General features: G+C 42.1%; 1 protein-coding gene across 2 annotated transcripts in view; it reads right to left on the minus strand.

Moving 5' to 3' along the window:
- Positions 1-15,331, minus strand: part of wwc3 (WWC family member 3) — a 34,185-nt gene extending 18,854 nt beyond the window's left edge. Inside the window, exons 1-5 of one of the 2 annotated variants that reach the window (XM_030433757.1) lie at positions 14,491-15,331; positions 3,231-3,340; positions 2,853-3,053; positions 2,330-2,406; positions 735-814 (exon numbers count right to left, since the gene is read on the minus strand). In XM_030433757.1, the coding sequence (XP_030289617.1) occupies positions 735-814; positions 2,330-2,406; positions 2,853-3,053; positions 3,231-3,340; positions 14,491-14,636 (614 nt within the window). In that variant the 5' untranslated portion in view covers positions 14,637-15,331. The remainder of the gene's footprint in view (positions 1-734; positions 815-2,329; positions 2,407-2,852; positions 3,054-3,230; positions 3,341-14,490) is intronic. The other variant, XM_030433756.1, reaches the window with a different exon arrangement.
- Positions 15,332-17,277: the final 1,946 nt, after the last annotated feature.

A 17,277-nucleotide genomic window follows, 5' to 3' on the forward strand; every position in this document is an offset into this window, starting at 1 on the left:
GAAGTGCAAAGGAATTTGCTGCCAGATATCTCTGTGTTTTTGAAACTTGCTCTCGGGCCCACACCTCCCCTCCCCTCCCCTCTCCATGGAGCAACTTCCTCTCCAGGCTGAGCCTTGGCTCCCTGCACTCCACTGGTGCATCCTCTTCCTGAGGTGGAGTCCCCTTTTCCATCAAAAACTCCCTCCATTTGCCTTTTCTCAAACGCTCTCTCTTCTTTTTTTTTTCCCTGCGAGAGGTGGAGCTTCTAATTCTAACATGAAATTTGGAGCTGCTCAGAAATGTTTCCAGCACAAAAGACACTATGTGTATGTGTTTATATACCAAAATAAACTGAAAGAAAATTAGAAACTACCTCTAAAACACAAGCTGGAGAAAAGTAACTCCTTATTATTCTTTAAAAATCTCATTTTCTCACATCTCTGAAATCTCACCATTTACCATGTAGATGCACTAAAATAATGTCTAATAATAATAATTAAACTGTACCTGTACATGTGAAACGTGTTTCTAAACCACATCAGATAGTTTGTATGAACACAAGGAGACATGTGGAAAGTCAAAAGAGAGAGGGAACTGAGAAGGAGAGTTTGTGTTAATGAAAGATAGAAGAGGGAATAAAAAAGGAAAAGGGCCGCTGGGTGGGGAGCAGCAGGGGCTGAGTGTAGTAGGAAGGAGAAGGGTGGCCGTGGGAGGAAAGGGTGGGCCTGGGACACAGAGGCAGAGGAACACTCACTCCTGCAGGGTCTCCACTCCCATTTCCTTATACTGCAGCTCCTGCTTCACCTGGGCCAGCTCCTGCTTCAGTCTGGAGAGCTGCGGACACAAGGCCGAGCACCGGGTTAACATGGCTCAACAATGGGCTTCTCTCACCACCACCCACCAAAACTGCTTAGTCATGACTGTTCACATACACCAACGCTCCGCTATGTTTATAGAGAGATACACACACACACAGAAAAATGTGTGACTTTTTTCAATTCTATGTCGTTGTATATCGACTTTAAAGGGACATATCAACGTTTTAAACGTGTCATATTCAGTTTACTCATCAGAATGAGTTTCACTGAGCCCGTGAAAAAAGGTTTTGATGTGTTCTGTGGCTGGAAAGGAAAATTCTGAATTTTGAAAAAATAATCCTGATGATGTCATTTCCTTTTGGGTGATAGAAATTTGAAGCCTGCTTAACAAACTGGGGATGTCGAGTTTTAGGGCATTATGGGCAATGAAGGACCAAGTGTTTGAGTACGGACAAAAAGTAGGATATCTCAACATCTGTTGCTTTGATACTATGCCCTTTGTCTCATCTCATGCATAACAGCAAAAACTGTATTGAACATCATCTTGTTGTTAAATTTAATTCAGCATCTAATAAAATAAATGTATATCACAATCAGTAAATCAGGAACAAGACTAATTGTCTGCAGCTATGTTAGCAGCTCTGTGAGGCCGAATTCAGGCACAGCTGTGCTTTGATGTAAATGCTAACATCAGCATGCTAACACTGACAAAGCTATAAGTAACGTTAGAATGGTCAACATCTTAGTTTGGCATGTTCATATGCTAACATTTGCTAATAAGCACTTCACACAAAGTGCAGCAGAGACCAATGATGACGATGTCATTCATTTTACAGGTGCTTGGTCATAAATATACTTTTTATTTAGTGAAATTATCATGCCAGAATCTTAGAGGATCAGAGTTATTACGATTCATCCTCTGGGGGCCATGAACGTCATATTGATTTCAACCAGCTATAATATTTATTATGTCCATACTGACATTTACAGGAATAAAAATGATGAGCAGTGCTTTGAAATGTTTTAATCACTTCGACGAAACACTTGGCTTCACTGGATACTTCACATCATAAATAAGTAATTTGTTTTGGTGAACAAGTCAATATTGAAACATGTACTGAACAACTTGTCATCATCAGATAATGAGGGACAACTGTAACCCACGTCTCCTCCAATCCCCCAAAACACAGCTGTCTTTGAAGCTTTTCATCTAACAAAATAATCAGATTATTATCCGTGATTGTGATTTCTATAGTAACATCAAAATAAAGTCCTACTACTTTTCAGTGTAAAATCACCCTGAACCAGGAAACACCCTAACTCATGTGACCGATCTCAGAGAAATGTCCGACTTGGCAGTGTGAGTCAGTGACCTAGCCTCTGCCTGACCCTTTGATGATGATCTCATCCTCATCCTTTCGAGGCCCCGGGCCAGAGCCACAGTATCCTGTAGGGGCCACACCCCAGCCCCCTTTTCTACCCAAAAGGGCCCCTCGCTGCAGCCCATTGTTCTCCTCCGATAATGACTTACCCGTTCTCTTCTACAAGCTATTTCCACTTTGATTTGGTCGGGGTCGTATTTCGCGTTTGAGGATGAGCCGGAGAGCGCTGTGAAGACAGAAAAACAAAGGACAAAAGGGGGGGGGGGGACAGCAGTTAGTTGATAGTGACGATTTTTAAGTTCACAAGTAAGATCTGAAGGGGGATCCAGTGTCGTCCCCCAGCCTTTGCTCTCTGTGGACGCCCCCTGGACGCTTTGTATGTGACAGCTGGCTGGAGTCTGAGGGTAAACTGGGTGGAGGTGGATAAAAGGGAGGGTGGGGTGAAACAGTAATGGGGATTTGGAAGATATTCTATAGTTCTGCTACCCCCCCCACCAGCTCCTGAAGGGACATCAACAATATAGCAACACCTGGCCAGATAATGAGGTCAGCTTAGGACAGGTTTTGGTTGTCATGGAGCCGTCCAGTTCACACATCTCTTATCCTTTATCTCTCTCTTTCCTCTTATTCTTTTGATTATGAAAGACAACTGGACATTAGTGTGTAACTTACTGCTGGTTATGGAGCGGTTGTCCTCAGAGAGCTCGTGGAAGAGCAACATTTCCTGCTGAGCCAGCTCCAGACGCTGCTGCTTGACCAGGTACATCTCCTTCTTGGCTTTGAGGGCCTCCTGGGCCACCACAAGGTACTCCTTCAGCATGCGTTCCTGCTCCTGCCGCCATTGAGTCCGCGGGTTCTCAATCTGGGTGGTCTCTGAAACCAGGACACAACGCATATGACATGTAAGCAAATAATCTAATGAAGACGAGATACATTATCAATCAGAGAAGCAGGAAGTGAGATCTGTGTTCATGTTTTTATTCTTATTCACACCTATTTATTTTTGTTCTGTTATTTCAAGTGATTGGAAGAAAGTGGAGTTGTACTCACTATTGATGTGGTCGATGTAGTAAACTCCCACTTGCTGGTCATAAACTTCCTCCCACCCGAGAGGCAGTTCATCTCCAACACAGTCGGCAAACGTCAGCGGTTTGGTGATCCTGAAATGATTTAAAATCTATTTAGTGCAACAGTGACCCCAAGGAATGCACTTGTGCAATCTAATATCAGCCCATGAAATAATGACCTTGCCAAAGTCTATGCTAACTGGATTTCAAGTTGCTCCACAGAAACCTGATCTCCCACATTAAGTAATTTTCCCTGTTTGCATTAAGTGGCCCACCGGGTGCTGCGCTCCATTTATCGTATTTATGAAAGGTGTTTCAGGGTTAATCGAGGGGAAAGAAGCAGAAAGTCAACATTTGTTCAAAAGAATATTCCCTCTTTCCGCACCCTGCCCCTCAGCATTAAAACTGAATCTTGACTTGCACCAGATCAGTTGACCAGAGTAGAAGCACTGATTGCCATCCAAGTTTTGAGATGCTAATCACCATCACGGGAGAGGAATCCTGTCAAAATTCAACAATTATCCAGAATGATCTTTAAACTACTTGGTTGCAAAACACAATCCCAGTACACAGCTTGTGTTTCCCAGCACAAATACAGATAATGAAGGAAGTTCTAAAGTGGTAATACAAATAATGTTTATGCATTTCTACAGTGGACTTAAATTATTTGTGTTTGCCAATCCCAAAAACTCTAATGTGATTCTTAGGTTTCCCTCTTTGGAGAAAAATAACTTCTTTAAATCTTTAATGCACTGATTTATCAGAGAAAGCACATCAATATTATCATTGTAGAGATTTATTTGGCTTGAAACTATTCTTCTTATGTTGGTGATGGTCAGATTTACAAGCTGGTGAGTTTTATGAGGTTACAGAGGTGTTCTGTTCAGTGCTTCTTGGGGAGGGAGCAGATCAGTCCAGGAGGTCAGCAGTGAACTCAAGCATTCAGTCTTGGTCAATTTTTACTTGCCCCTATAGAAATTGTTCTGTAATAAAAGAACAACAAATACTACAAATAACATTTATTTGCAAAGTTTACATTTTTTTCTAGAGTGCCTGATGGTTACAGGGCATGTGCAACTCTCCAGAGAGACTCCTAAACATCTTCCATCACGAGCTCCAGAAAAAAAAAAAAATCATTTTTACTACTATTACTTTATTTCTTTTACTATTTGCCCAATTGGGTAAGTGAGTCTTTATTGCTGAACAATTTCTTTATTTGATAACAAATTTGCTGTGCTATTCAGATCATGTTCATAAGACATTTCTTGAAAACTCTTTTAAAATTTGAATTTGCAGGCATTTACTGTAGACCGTAAAAAGACTGTCAAAGTTGTAATGATTTATTAAGCTGTGTGTGTGGATATGTGCACACTGTGTCAGGCTTTCACAGGGCAAAGCTAATGACATCAGGCTGATACACACTAACTCCACTAATCTACACATATCAGCGAGTTGTGAACCAGTGGGTCTGATGACAGCAGCACATACAGTAACTGTCTGATTACCATCAATCAGCGAGGACAAAAGGGGGTCCAGTGGCACTGACCTCCTTCCACCACAGTATGCCCACAATGCAGACAGTGCATGAGGCCTGATTCTGCGGCGAGATATGCACACGGCGAAGGGACGGTAGCTGAGGCATTCTGCACCACATTCCTCAGGAGACAGAGGCAGCAGTTCTACTCTGTGCACACAGGCACGCAGGACTAACTCACTGCACTAGATCTTCACTCCACTTTGGTTGCAGTGACTTGGTTTTCAGGCACAACACCACCAACACTGAATGAAATACAGGCTGATGATCTGCATTAGTAGGAAACACAGAGGTGCTCCTACTTTCTCAAAACATTTATTAAAGCATTTATTATGTGGCAAAACAGAAACAAATAGGCTTCATGTTATCAGCTATCATTTCATCTATACCAGTTAATAACCGCTAAAATACATCTACAAATACCCAACTGATTACCCAATACATATCTGCATCCCTATTAGTAAGATATTACGATGCTCAAAAACCACATCAGTTTGTGTTTCCTCCTCTGTCTGAAATGCTTTGTTTAAGCTCCCGTCTCTTTAAGAACCCCCCTTCTAAATACCCAGTCTGCTCTGATTGGTCAGCACACATGTGCCTGAGCCAGCACCGCTTACAGCAGCAGAGCAGCTGTGCTGAATCCAATCTTGTGTGCCAAACTAGTCACTCGGTGTAAACTATGCAAATGTGTGACATGGTGACATAGCGTGATGTCACAACCCAAGGGGGTGATGACCCCCCCCCCCCCCCCCTCACTTGGGCTCAGAAAAGAGTCCCAAAAATTCCCAATAATTACTGTCTAGACAAGCAGCCATGTACTCAATAAATACACATACACTGCGGTGGGTAGCTTGTTGACAGCGTGTAAAAAGGATTCTCATGAGCCTTGTGCATGCAGCCAAACACAAGGACAAAGCAAACAGGAGCACACTCCCCACCTGCTCCTGCTTCAAGTGTTTGTTAAAGGTAAACAAAAGCTGAGACACTAACTGCACTTGTAAATACTTAAAAAAACACTCAAACCGGGCAGAGAGAATGAATGAAGGAGGAACCATGAAGAGAGGGATGAGAAGCATCAAAATAATACAAAGCGTATCAAATCAATACTCTTCTCAAAGGGGTTGTTAAAACAGGGGACGGATGGGAAGCTACGTGACGTAACAGAGAGTTCAGTCCCGAACTGCACTATGACCTCCTCACAGAGAGATAGACTGAAAGGAAAACATGTCCTCTCACAGATCTGAATCTGAATATCTGAATGTTTGGTTTGTTACGCAGTCTTGTGACAGCAGCCTCTGTTTTTCCAAGTCATGTCTTGGGTCTTGGGAGCCTCTAACCACCGCAGCACAGCACACTCACTGAGGCGAGGAGCGGCACCGTGACAGACGTTTAGAGGAGGACTCAGCCAAAAAGTTGCAAAACTAGCTGTGCCTGGTCTATGAGGATACTATGAACTGCATGAAATCTGCACTCTTAGCAAAATATGACACATCTATATGATCATTTGCATCAATCAGCTTTTCCCCGCAGACACGCTGGCTGTGAGAGAGAAATAACCGTGTCATTATTCTGCTGTCAGGCTGACACAGTGACCCTGGGTAAACCCCTGTTTGCTGACACTGTCAGTCAGTCAACAACACGGATTACCCAACAGGGTTTAATGCAGGTCTGGCACTGCTCTGCTCAGGTATGTCAGGCAAAACACTTATTTATATAATAAGTATATTACTATAGATGATCATAGGGACTTTATAGGATAATTGGAACATAACAGCATGTTTTGGCAGTGACTGTTATTGTCTGTCTTTGGTCAAGACTGAAATGCTTCAACAACTATTGGATGGTTTGTCATGTCATTTTTCTCAGACATTAATAGTCATCAGAAGAAGAATGAATCCTAAAAACTTCAGAGATCCTCTGACTTTTCCTCTTGTACCATCAGCGGGTAAATATTTCTAGTTTATAGTAAAGTATCTTAACAGTTACAGTATTAAATGCTAATTGGGTCAGTGGGCCAGAAATCTACTTGGCCAAAGTCAAGTGCCCATCTACAAATCATTTAACTTATTAGCCATTATCGATCAACACCAGATTTAAAAGTCATGTTCATCTGTAAGTAAACAAATCACTCATACTGTGGAATGACGCCACCAAAACAAACTTTGATTGTGTGATGTTTCATCTTGCGCCATCATCAAGTTATTGTGTCCATTACTTTGGTTTGATGCCTGCAGAACTAATGACACCCCCATAATTAAACTTTATTTAGCAAATGATAGCATGCATAGGCAGCGCTTAACATTGGTGAACATTGGAAAACTTTATACCTGCTTAGCAACAGCATGGTACCATTGTCATTGTGAGCATTTCACTCCATTCACAGAGCTGCTAGCATGGCCGTCTCTTTTCTCTCCATCATTAAGTTTTTTTTTTAAGGAACCAGTTTTATTTAAAGTGGTAAAGAAGTTGCTGATTTTATTTTAAACTTAGCTGCCCGCTGCAAATTCCTTGCTCTTTTGTGTAAAAATATGTAACATTAGAAAATAATTTACACCAGAAATAATGTTCACTGCACTTATGGACTTATTGATAAGTGTCTCAAGCAACTGTCACTCTGTTTATGAATAGAGGAACCCAGAACAGGACAGCATCATAGTGAAAATGATCTGCAGTAATGTAATGTATATATAATTTGTAATAAATACACAGGATTATTAATAATGGCCAAACTTTGGTTGCAAAATTGTACACATTCTCGAGGATCCTCTTTCAATCCAAGCGGAAGCAGAAAATGATACAGATATCTGAAATAGAAAAAAGAACGACTGACAGAATGACAAGCATGTTCAGCTGTGGTGGAATGAAATGCTGCTCGCCTCTCAAAACAGCAAAATATATTTAGTTGTCAAAGACATTTGCTAATTCTAGAATAATCTGCGCCATCCTGGGTCATCCCAGAGGATATTTCTATCTGTAGCAGCTCGCCTTTGCCTGGCGACGGGCTGCTGCATGGGAAAGGCATGTGAAACTGGAGTCTGGGCGACTGGACCTCGTCTGGTCATCCCAAGCTGCTCCTCAACCTTTTGTTTCTCTGCTACAACAATGTGCAAATTAAGACATGCCAAACATTGGACAAACCATAACGTTCCTTGTAAGATTTTATAAGGAAGCAAAAAGCTTCTATTCAACACTTTGGATCTTTTAGCTTGCGACATACAGTGAGCCTTGTTTTCATACAGCCACCGTCTTTTGTTCAGTTCACTCAGTTCATATCAAATTATCAAAAATGTGTTTATTTCTCCACCAAATGTGTTCATTTAGACAAGTTGCCTCTATAGCCCAGCACATCGCCTCAGTTTAGGAGTGGATTTTTGAAAAAGATGTCAAATTGTGTGATGGTTCACCACATAAATAAACTGGGGTGATAAAACATCCATCAAGTTAACCATTAGAGAGCTGCACGCCTCTTAAAGAAATCACGATGACCAACTTGTCCACCAACTGAAAGTCTTTAATTGTCCCAGTGAGCCAGCTGCTGAAGTCTACAAATAAGAATTGAGGCTTGACCTCTGGATGACAAGCATTGCATATGTGACCAGAAAATCAACAATGTGATGACACTGACGCAGCTTCATAGATGGGCCTGAGGGCGGTAACAGAGAATTCTGCATGTTCCCAGTTTAACTGCGATATGCAGCACAAATACCACCTGCTTTCATTCTCATATTGTTAGCTCTTCTCTGGAGGGGGTGACAGACACCGTCCGTGAGAAAAATAAAACCCACAAGTGTTTGTTGGGTTCACAAATTCCTTTCTGTGTTAAAAAAGAAACGTGAAAACAACTTTGGGAGGAATGTCATTTATGTCCAGCCTCTGTGAGGGCCTGTGGCAGCATTTCAGAGCACGGCCTGAAGCAGCTGACAGACAGACACCCGCTTCTCCTATTATGTGTTGAATCTTATAGAAATAGGTCTCCTATAAGTAGACTGACATCTCTGTCTCTGTACACATTTAGATGGCGTCTGGACACATGGAGGAGCTTGTCTTATTGTGAGCGGAGCAGAGTCAGATCGACTGTGACAGAAGTGAAATAGTCTAGAGCTGCAACGATAGGTTGATTAATCAATTAGTGAACCAAGAAGATTAACAGCCATCTATTTCAATAAATCAATTTATTCAGTCAATTTTCAAGCAAATACGTCAAACTGGCTGGTTCCAACAACTGACATTTAAAGATTTGCTGCTTTTTGTCATTTATGATACTAAATTAAGAATCTTTGGGGTTTTGGAGTTTTTGTTGGACAATAGAATTAATTCAGGATGTCACTCTGGGCTCTGGGAAATTGTGATGAGCTTTTCTCACAATTCTTTGACACTTTATTGACTAAATGATTCATGATTTCATAGTGAAAACCAAGTGCCAGATTAATCAATAATGAATACAATAATTGTTGGCAGCCTCAGAGCTAGAAGGAATATTCTATTAGAAGTGCTGTTTCTGAAACACATTATCACCCAGAGACAGGAGGACTGCCTAATTAAAACTGTAAAAGTAGCTCTTCTGAAGACCACTTTGAGTAAAGAACATATGGTCACTGTTAAAGGACCACTGTAACTTCCTGACCATAATCATTTCGACATGCATCCAGTTGCATTCAATCAAGCTGTGCTCTTCAATGTAATGAGCATCTTCTCTTTATAGGGAAGCTCTCTCAGAGTTTTATTGCTGCTTAAATTGGGGTTCAAAGCATCCAAGACGAAACACTAAAACACTGGAAGAAGAGCAGATCGGTCGCCAGGATTAAATGTTGACAGTTAAACACCAATACAATCACCTTTGTTTGTGTAATATTGACATTTCTACAACGAGTGTCATAAGCTGCATAATAAATATAAAGCTGCAGAATGTTAGTCTTTGTTGAGAAAAGTTGATCACAAAACTGCAGCACAAAGTGGGAACACTTTAGTTTAAAATAACAGTTTGAGTTTTTGGAAATACACTCTTGTGTCTGTAGGGTAAATATGAAGCTACTTAGCTTAGCTTAGCATAAACAAAAAATGAAAAGCAGGGGGAAGCCTGGCTCTGTTCAACAGGCACCACTAAAGCCACGTTCAGATGGACAGTAGTCCTGTGCAGGCAAATGAAGCCCTCTGATAGCTTCATATCCGGTATGTATCCGTTATGGAGGCAAAATCAACTAATGCCCCTTTAAAGTCACCACGTAAACACACATGTAGTTGTGAGCTGATATAAGGACATTTTTAAGTGTTTATTATTTGTCAACAACTGTAATCATTGTTAGGGAATGCTCGAGTATAAACAGATAATTACCATATGATGTAACACAGAGAAGTTATTACTGTTGACAAATACTGCGCAGTAAAATGTTGTAATCTCTGCTCTCAATTGCATTTTAGTGAGTTATAAACTTAATAAATGCTTGTAAATTCTCAAAAGAGGTGTTGCCTAGAAAGTGAATTTGCAAGTCACTTAATCTACTATGAGCACATGAAAAGCTGCTGAATTATAGAAAAAAAAAAAAAGAGCATTTCAATGTTGGGACTTTAAAAAAAGCTATGACAAGTTGTGAGTGCACACCAAACAGGCAGAGCCACTGTTGTCAACGACATTTTTCTTTCTTTCTGAATAAGAATTGTGCAGATGTGTGGAAGGAAAAAAAACAATGGAGGCCCAGAGCTCGAGGTTGGTCCACTGAGTTTGGCATGTCCTGTTTAGGTAGCATTCTTCACAATATACACATAAAAACACACACACAACCTACAGCCTGACTGCTGAATGTAGACATCAACACACTGCCTCAGAGCTGATGCTGTACAATAGCTACATAATTTGTAAGAGTTGTAAATCATCCAAAGTGTAGGTAATGAGTTGGGAGACCAGAGCATCAAAGGGATAAACGCCTGTCACACTAACTGGAAGAAAATTGGTCTGAATTTCCAGGACAAGGAGTGAGGTGAAAGCTGAAGACAGACATATTGTGTGCTGATGAAAAAGAACACAGATAACACATAGGGCAAAATGACACTGGATCAAGCAATGGCATGTTCGTAACCTCCCCCCACCGAAAGACAAAAAAGAGCCATCATAATGAAAACACTGGGGGAAGCAAAATAACAGCGGGGTTCAGCGCATGTGAATAACCTTTCGGTGCTGGAAACACAGCTCACCCTTTCCAGAATAATTGAATTTGGTGTGCTTTGTGACCAAGTATAAAGGCCTCCCTTTGCTGAGCGGCAGGCCGGCCATGGCTGTTGCATAACAGAGCTAATAAAGGGGGCCTACAGGGCCCAGGATGGAGAGGAGGAGGCAGACACGTGGGAACTGCCTCTGTTCTGCTGCTTTGTCTGGGGCCGCGAGCATGCAGAGCCCCTGGGCATTAGTGTAGGCATGCCTGACATAACGCTCATACCAAAGTAACAAAAAAGCCCCACAGAACTGCTCGGCTTATCTGCAGGAGCTGGCACGGCCACCCCGAGTTGCTCGAGGTATCCACCGTCCTCTTAATAATCATCAAGAGTGAACGCAGTGACTACCCAGGGATGGAGATGTAGTTCACAGGTTTTCATTTGGCCCAACACCAGAGTTTTCTCTTGTGTTGACAGATGCTCCGTCAGTTTCCCAGGTATCTGTGCACTGCGTTCACACATTCATCTTATTTTTCACTACACGCCGTCAGCTAACCAAGACAGCTCCAATCCAGACGCCCAATGTACCAGCAGGAACAAACATGAACTCTGGCTGATACGCAGTTCCGTCACAGCACATCACGATCATCATTGACAATTATGTTTGAGCTCAATGGCTCTTGTGTTTTAGTGATTAGGCGATAATTCGATGTCGACACACTCTCTCTGCGGGTCAGCAGACTCAAGGCTGGCACACATCGTACGACCCTCGCTGCAGGCTGTACCATTTACCAGATCACAGAACCTGAACTTGGAGTTGGTAAACAGTTATACTGAGCTTTTTGTTGGTTGGAGCATCAGGAGTTCAGAAGAAGCTCCTGAGGCCTTTGTTACACTTTGAACACAGATCATATTATGCCCAAAATATGTAAAAAGTTTTGATCCAGTCGAATAAGGAGGCTTTCAGTCCCCTAAACGTCACATCTGTTCTGTCAGTGTCTGACACAACCTACCACGCTCCAACAACTACTGACCCCCTCAGACTGGGTAAAATGTTTCAATCAGTCCACAGCAAAACATTCTAGGAGTGTTGACTATTTTCTCGATGAACTGATTAGTTGTTTGGTCTATAAAATGTCAGAAAATGGTGACGAAAGTCAGTGAGCCCAAGACGACATCTTCGAATTTCTTTTGTCCTCAACTCAAAAATATTCAGTTCATGGTCTTAGATGAGGAAAGCAAGAAGAAAATATTTACATTTTAGAAGCCGTAATCAGAGAATTTTGCCAAGATTTGTCAAACCAATAAATCGCTTATCCAAATAGTTTGAAATTTATTTATAAGTTGTCAATTAATTTACCATTAAGATTGTGCTTGGCTAGCCATACAGCTACAAGTCTAGACTGCGAGCTTGGGGTGGTATTACTGTATGAGATAGGACAGGCTGAGGCTACCTGGACAGCATGCTACCTTCAGTAGATATCTCTGCAACAAAACACATAGATATCTTTGACACAATGTCTGAACTCTTTAAAATAATCACCTATAACCATCTTACTAAATGTAAGAAACAGGGCTCCGACTCTTCTTAAAAAAAAAAATGTGAACAGATCAAGCTTTTATTGACATATTCACTTCATATCATTTAAACTTTAGCCAATACCAGTCATTAATATGACCATCCCGAAACTGCTGTCAAACAACAATACCATGAGCATTGTTCACTGCTCAAATACCATCACTCTGTCTCAATCTGATCACAATCACTTTGTCTTTCAAGTCTGGCTTGTACAACAGCTCACATATCAGTTTGCCAAACTCAGTTTAAGCCAGTAAGTCATGCTGATGAAGGCCTATAACAACATGTGTTACATACCTGACAACAGTACTCAAACTATCAGCCTTTGATTTTAGTTGTACTTAAAACAGAGCAGCTGTCAAACACAAGGAAAAGTATGAAACGCTTATCATTGCTGCATTCTTCTCTGTGCTGCTGCCGTACACATTATGTGTGAGCGGCATGCAAACAGCCCTTTTTTTATCTGCCGCTGAGGGAAAGACAGAGCTACATTTTTTAAAGAGCGGCAACACCGACAGAATAGCTGACACCTTTTTGTATCTGTTGCACGTTAGCAGAAAGTCAGCTTCAGGGCTACACAGTGATGTGATTTATTGGAAAGTCTGTATCAGGTGGTGACAGAAGACATTCCTCTGGCCGAGATAACCCATAAATTACTGAGCAGCACCAGAACAAATGCAGAAAACATTCTTTAGTCATGCAAACGTAAAACCCCAGATCCCTTCCTTCAAACGCTGACGACTAGAAGATCTTGTGAGGCTGCTATCAGCTTCACACAACAATGGTTAATCAACTGGCGGGGGGGGGGTTTGGAGGAAATCAGGTTTCTCTTATCTAGATTACATGCAGCTACTGCATTCCCACTGTTCAAATCAGCTGTAACAAATCTGCTTTGAAATGTTACAAAGAAAGACGGTAAAATCAAAACTCTCTGAGTGTGTCTCCGGCCGTGCTTGGAGTGTTGTTTTTGTCAGGCACTGTGAATTTCTGCCTTTCCCCTCATAATGCAGCAGAGTTAAAATACTTGCTATAATTCCCAGTAATCTCACAAAGTCTGCTTTGAATGCCTGATTGAGCCTGTTTCTGGGCTGGTGAAATCCCAGTCCCCACAAAAGCACATCCTTGCAGCTTTCCCAGTGGCCCAGCTAGCATTCCTCACATATTTTCACAAAGATTTCTGGGAGTTGGAGTTTAAAGCCCTTGCTGTACTACCCTCCATTCTCAAATACAGTGAAACCCACAACATTAAGGGTCGTTTATATACTGAACTACGGCATTTTAGTTTACACTGTGCAGGACTTGAGGTGCCTTTGCAGGAAAGGGAAAAGGGGGTCTGTATAACAATAGCTGACTGTGTGAGGTGTGTGAAGCAGGAATGTTTCAGGTCACTGGAAGTCGTAAATCTACTGAGCTGACTCTGAATGATTGAAGTTTGAGACAGACATCCTCCTCAGAGAAGAAGAGACTGATTAGTAAACAGTCAGACTGACAGGCTGTATGTGCTGCAAGTTGCAGCCTCTGCTGTCTGCTGAGACCCAACTCCTGTGAAACACACCGAACCGGAAAGACTGAGCTGCTGTCTAACTCCATGTCAAAGACCTGTCAGATTTTTAAACATACATATTACTGGAGAATCACTAATGTGAGCAGCTGCACAGTGGGTGACCATGGGCGTTTACATCCCGTGTTTGCATGGGAACTTGTTTAAGAGGAGGGGAGGCCACAACTGCTGCCAAATCTCATCTGATTCATCGGTCGTGGCGACAATATCCACCTCAGCCTTATGTCACATTAAAGGGAATGGAGGGAATTTACAGCCAAAAACGAAAACACAAACTGCCTTCACTTCTAGTCTCTTCTCCCCCCTCCTCCGTCCGGCCGCCCTGGCATCTCCTCCAGTAACTCCAGCTAGTTTGTTGGGACGACTTGTTGAATTAAAACTACTTTTGTGTGAGTGTGTGTGCTCCCAGGCCTTCATCATACCTATCTCTGGGGTCAATCCATGAAGTTTGCCGGGTGTTGTGGTCGATAAAAAACACTCTGCCATCGTAATCCCGGGCTTCCTCCCAGCCCGCGGGCAGCGGCAGCTCCGAGCTCTCTCTCCGCTTACCGCCGCTGACCCACGGCATAGCGTCGGGATGGTGAGAGGGCTGAAGCCCTCTGCCCTGCTTTTTATCCCCCCGAAAAAGTCGCTCTTCACTGCATTACAACAAACTCGACCTCGACGCACTTGTCGGCGCAAAGAATGGAGACGCAAATACAAAACTTTCCTTCGAGGTTGTCCGCAGAAAACGTCCCGCTGGAGGTACATCCACGTTTCTTCTTGCTACCCCCCCTAAAAAAAAAAAAACACTACCGCAGCGCTCTCACGGTCCTCGGTCCTCCATGTTCGCCTCCTCCACCATATTTCATTCCTCCGTGTCCATATTCGGGTTGAGCGGATTTGCATAAACGGTCGGACGTACGACTGAGCGACTCCTCCGTCCAATAGGGAAACTTCAACACGTTCGTTAAAGTCCGCTGCTGTGACAACAACGTTTATAGAATTAATTTAACATTTTAGCGCCATGTTGATTCGGCCAAGTCAGCCGTTGGTGGATCAGTTAAAGTTAGCTAAAGAAAGTTAGCTTACATTTAAGTTCAGCCTCCGAACAACGACCTGTGGATTCGCGTGTCATAATTATGATTTAATTCAAGAAAACTAATTATTGTCATTATTTAAACAAAAAGTCGTTACAGAACTAAGGTAAATAGTTAACAGCAGTTTAACTGTTATTTAAATCTGTGGACGACTCCCCCCGAGCACAGAGACAAGTTTGTTGTTGACTGCGGGCTGATTTAAGCGGTGCAGCAGCGCCCCCTGGTGTCCGGAGGGGGAGCGTCACTGCAGCCTGCTGCAAGAGAGCAGTGTCACTCATTTACTCAAGTACTGGATTTAAGTACAATTTAATTAATTCAAAATTCATTGAAGACAAGCCCTCAGAGAGAAAAATAAAATAAAAAAAGCACAAAAAAACATTGGAAAAAAAAAAACCCGATTTGCAAAAATGTGATAACAGACACAAACAATGAACACAATCACAGAGCGAATAAACAGAAAGGGTACATTAAAATCATAACAGATAAGAAGCAATATGACAGAATACACATTTTAAAAAGTGCAAAAAAATACAAGAAAGTGCAAGCAAACAAAAATAAGACAAATACAAATAAAACAGGTGTATGGAAGATAAATGGCAGACAACTTTACAGCACAGCTTTAAAAACAGTTACAATTTCGAAAGGCACTTGTACTCAGTTATTGATATTTTCTGCCACTTGTTATGACCAGGGCTTCTCTCTCTCTCTCTGGGCTTTTCCTGCTATGACAAGTCAACCTGTCTGCTGTGGAAAAGGCTTATTATCAAACCAGGCAACTGTCCCCGGACCCCAGATCCTGAGCTGCCCTAAAGGCTCCAGGTTCATTGAGTGGTAATGTAATCAATTGCTACCATCGTATATTGTGCTGACAACTCAACCCAAGTGACTCAAAGTTTGCAAATCTGTCCCTGTGTCCCCGAGGTGTGTGTTGATGGTTGTTGATGTTGTGTATCTTTTCTTATTCTTCCAGTTTAAACTGAATAAATACAACTTGATCGAGCTATTCTGACCTGCTAGTGCAACAGTTTTCTTTATCATCATGCTCACTTACCGATGAGAAGAAGAGCTTTAAGGAAGAGCAGAATATAGCCTACCATATAACACAATTATATAAAAAGATCTTTTCCTCGTCCTGGTTTGGCTTCAAGCCCCCTGCTACTGTCTCAAGGACAAGCGGTTATAGATAACGGAGTTGGATAATGGATAACGGTGTTTATGTGTGTGAGTTTGAGCTGGATTAAGTTTTTTGTTTTTTTAGGTAATCTGGGTGCTTTGCTGACCTCTATCAGTGACCGGCAGCAACTACAACAACACTAATAAAATATGATTCTTCATATTTTTCTTCAGGTTTTTAGTTCAGTGACAAGATATTTGAGGGATTTTCCTGTGAGAGGGAATTTTCCGTTGCCATGTCGACAGGTCGTCGTTAGGATGAGTGTGTTCTCCACACAGTTGAATCTTTTTCATTGAGAGGAAAGTAATGTAAAGTTGTGTTTCTGAGACTGTGAAAGAAAACATTGTCTCTTACAGCTGGGGTTTGGTAGTGCCGTACACCTATGACTGTGTGAGTGTGTGTGTGTGTGTGTGTGTGTGTGCAGCCGAGCAGACGCACACTCTGTCGCAGACGTCACTGCAGTCAGCTGAGTGTTTTGTTCTCCAGGGGAGGAGGAGTTTAGCAGCCTGGGGATCTTATCTGTGCATTTTTGTTTGCGTGTTTGTTTCTGCGCTGTGCGTGTTGACGGCTGGGAAACATTTCCCTCGCATCACGGCTTTGATCTGTCGCCTCCTACGATCATTTCCCACAGGCTGTGTAGTGTTCATAAGGGAGCGCACAATAAGCGGCACTGTTGTTTTTCAGTTTCAGTCACATGCAGTTTAAAGAGCCTGACTGTGACACCAGCTGTCACACACTTATGATTATCATGAATTCAAAAGAAATGTGATGCACTTTTATCATCTAGAAACATGAGCCCTCGTGAAGGCATCTCACTATCCAGGGAGCGGAGTTTATTTCTCTGGGAAGATTTTATTATAGGGACAATAAATGAAGGGAAATCGCCTCCATGACACGGAGCGTTCTGAGTGCTGTAGAAGGAAGTTATAGTCTTAATCCCACAGATTTAAAACTGA

The sequence above is a fragment of the Sparus aurata genome, chromosome 11 (assembly GCF_900880675.1).
Source record: "Sparus aurata chromosome 11, fSpaAur1.1, whole genome shotgun sequence".
NCBI classification, from domain to species: Eukaryota; Metazoa; Chordata; class Actinopteri; order Spariformes; family Sparidae; genus Sparus; species Sparus aurata.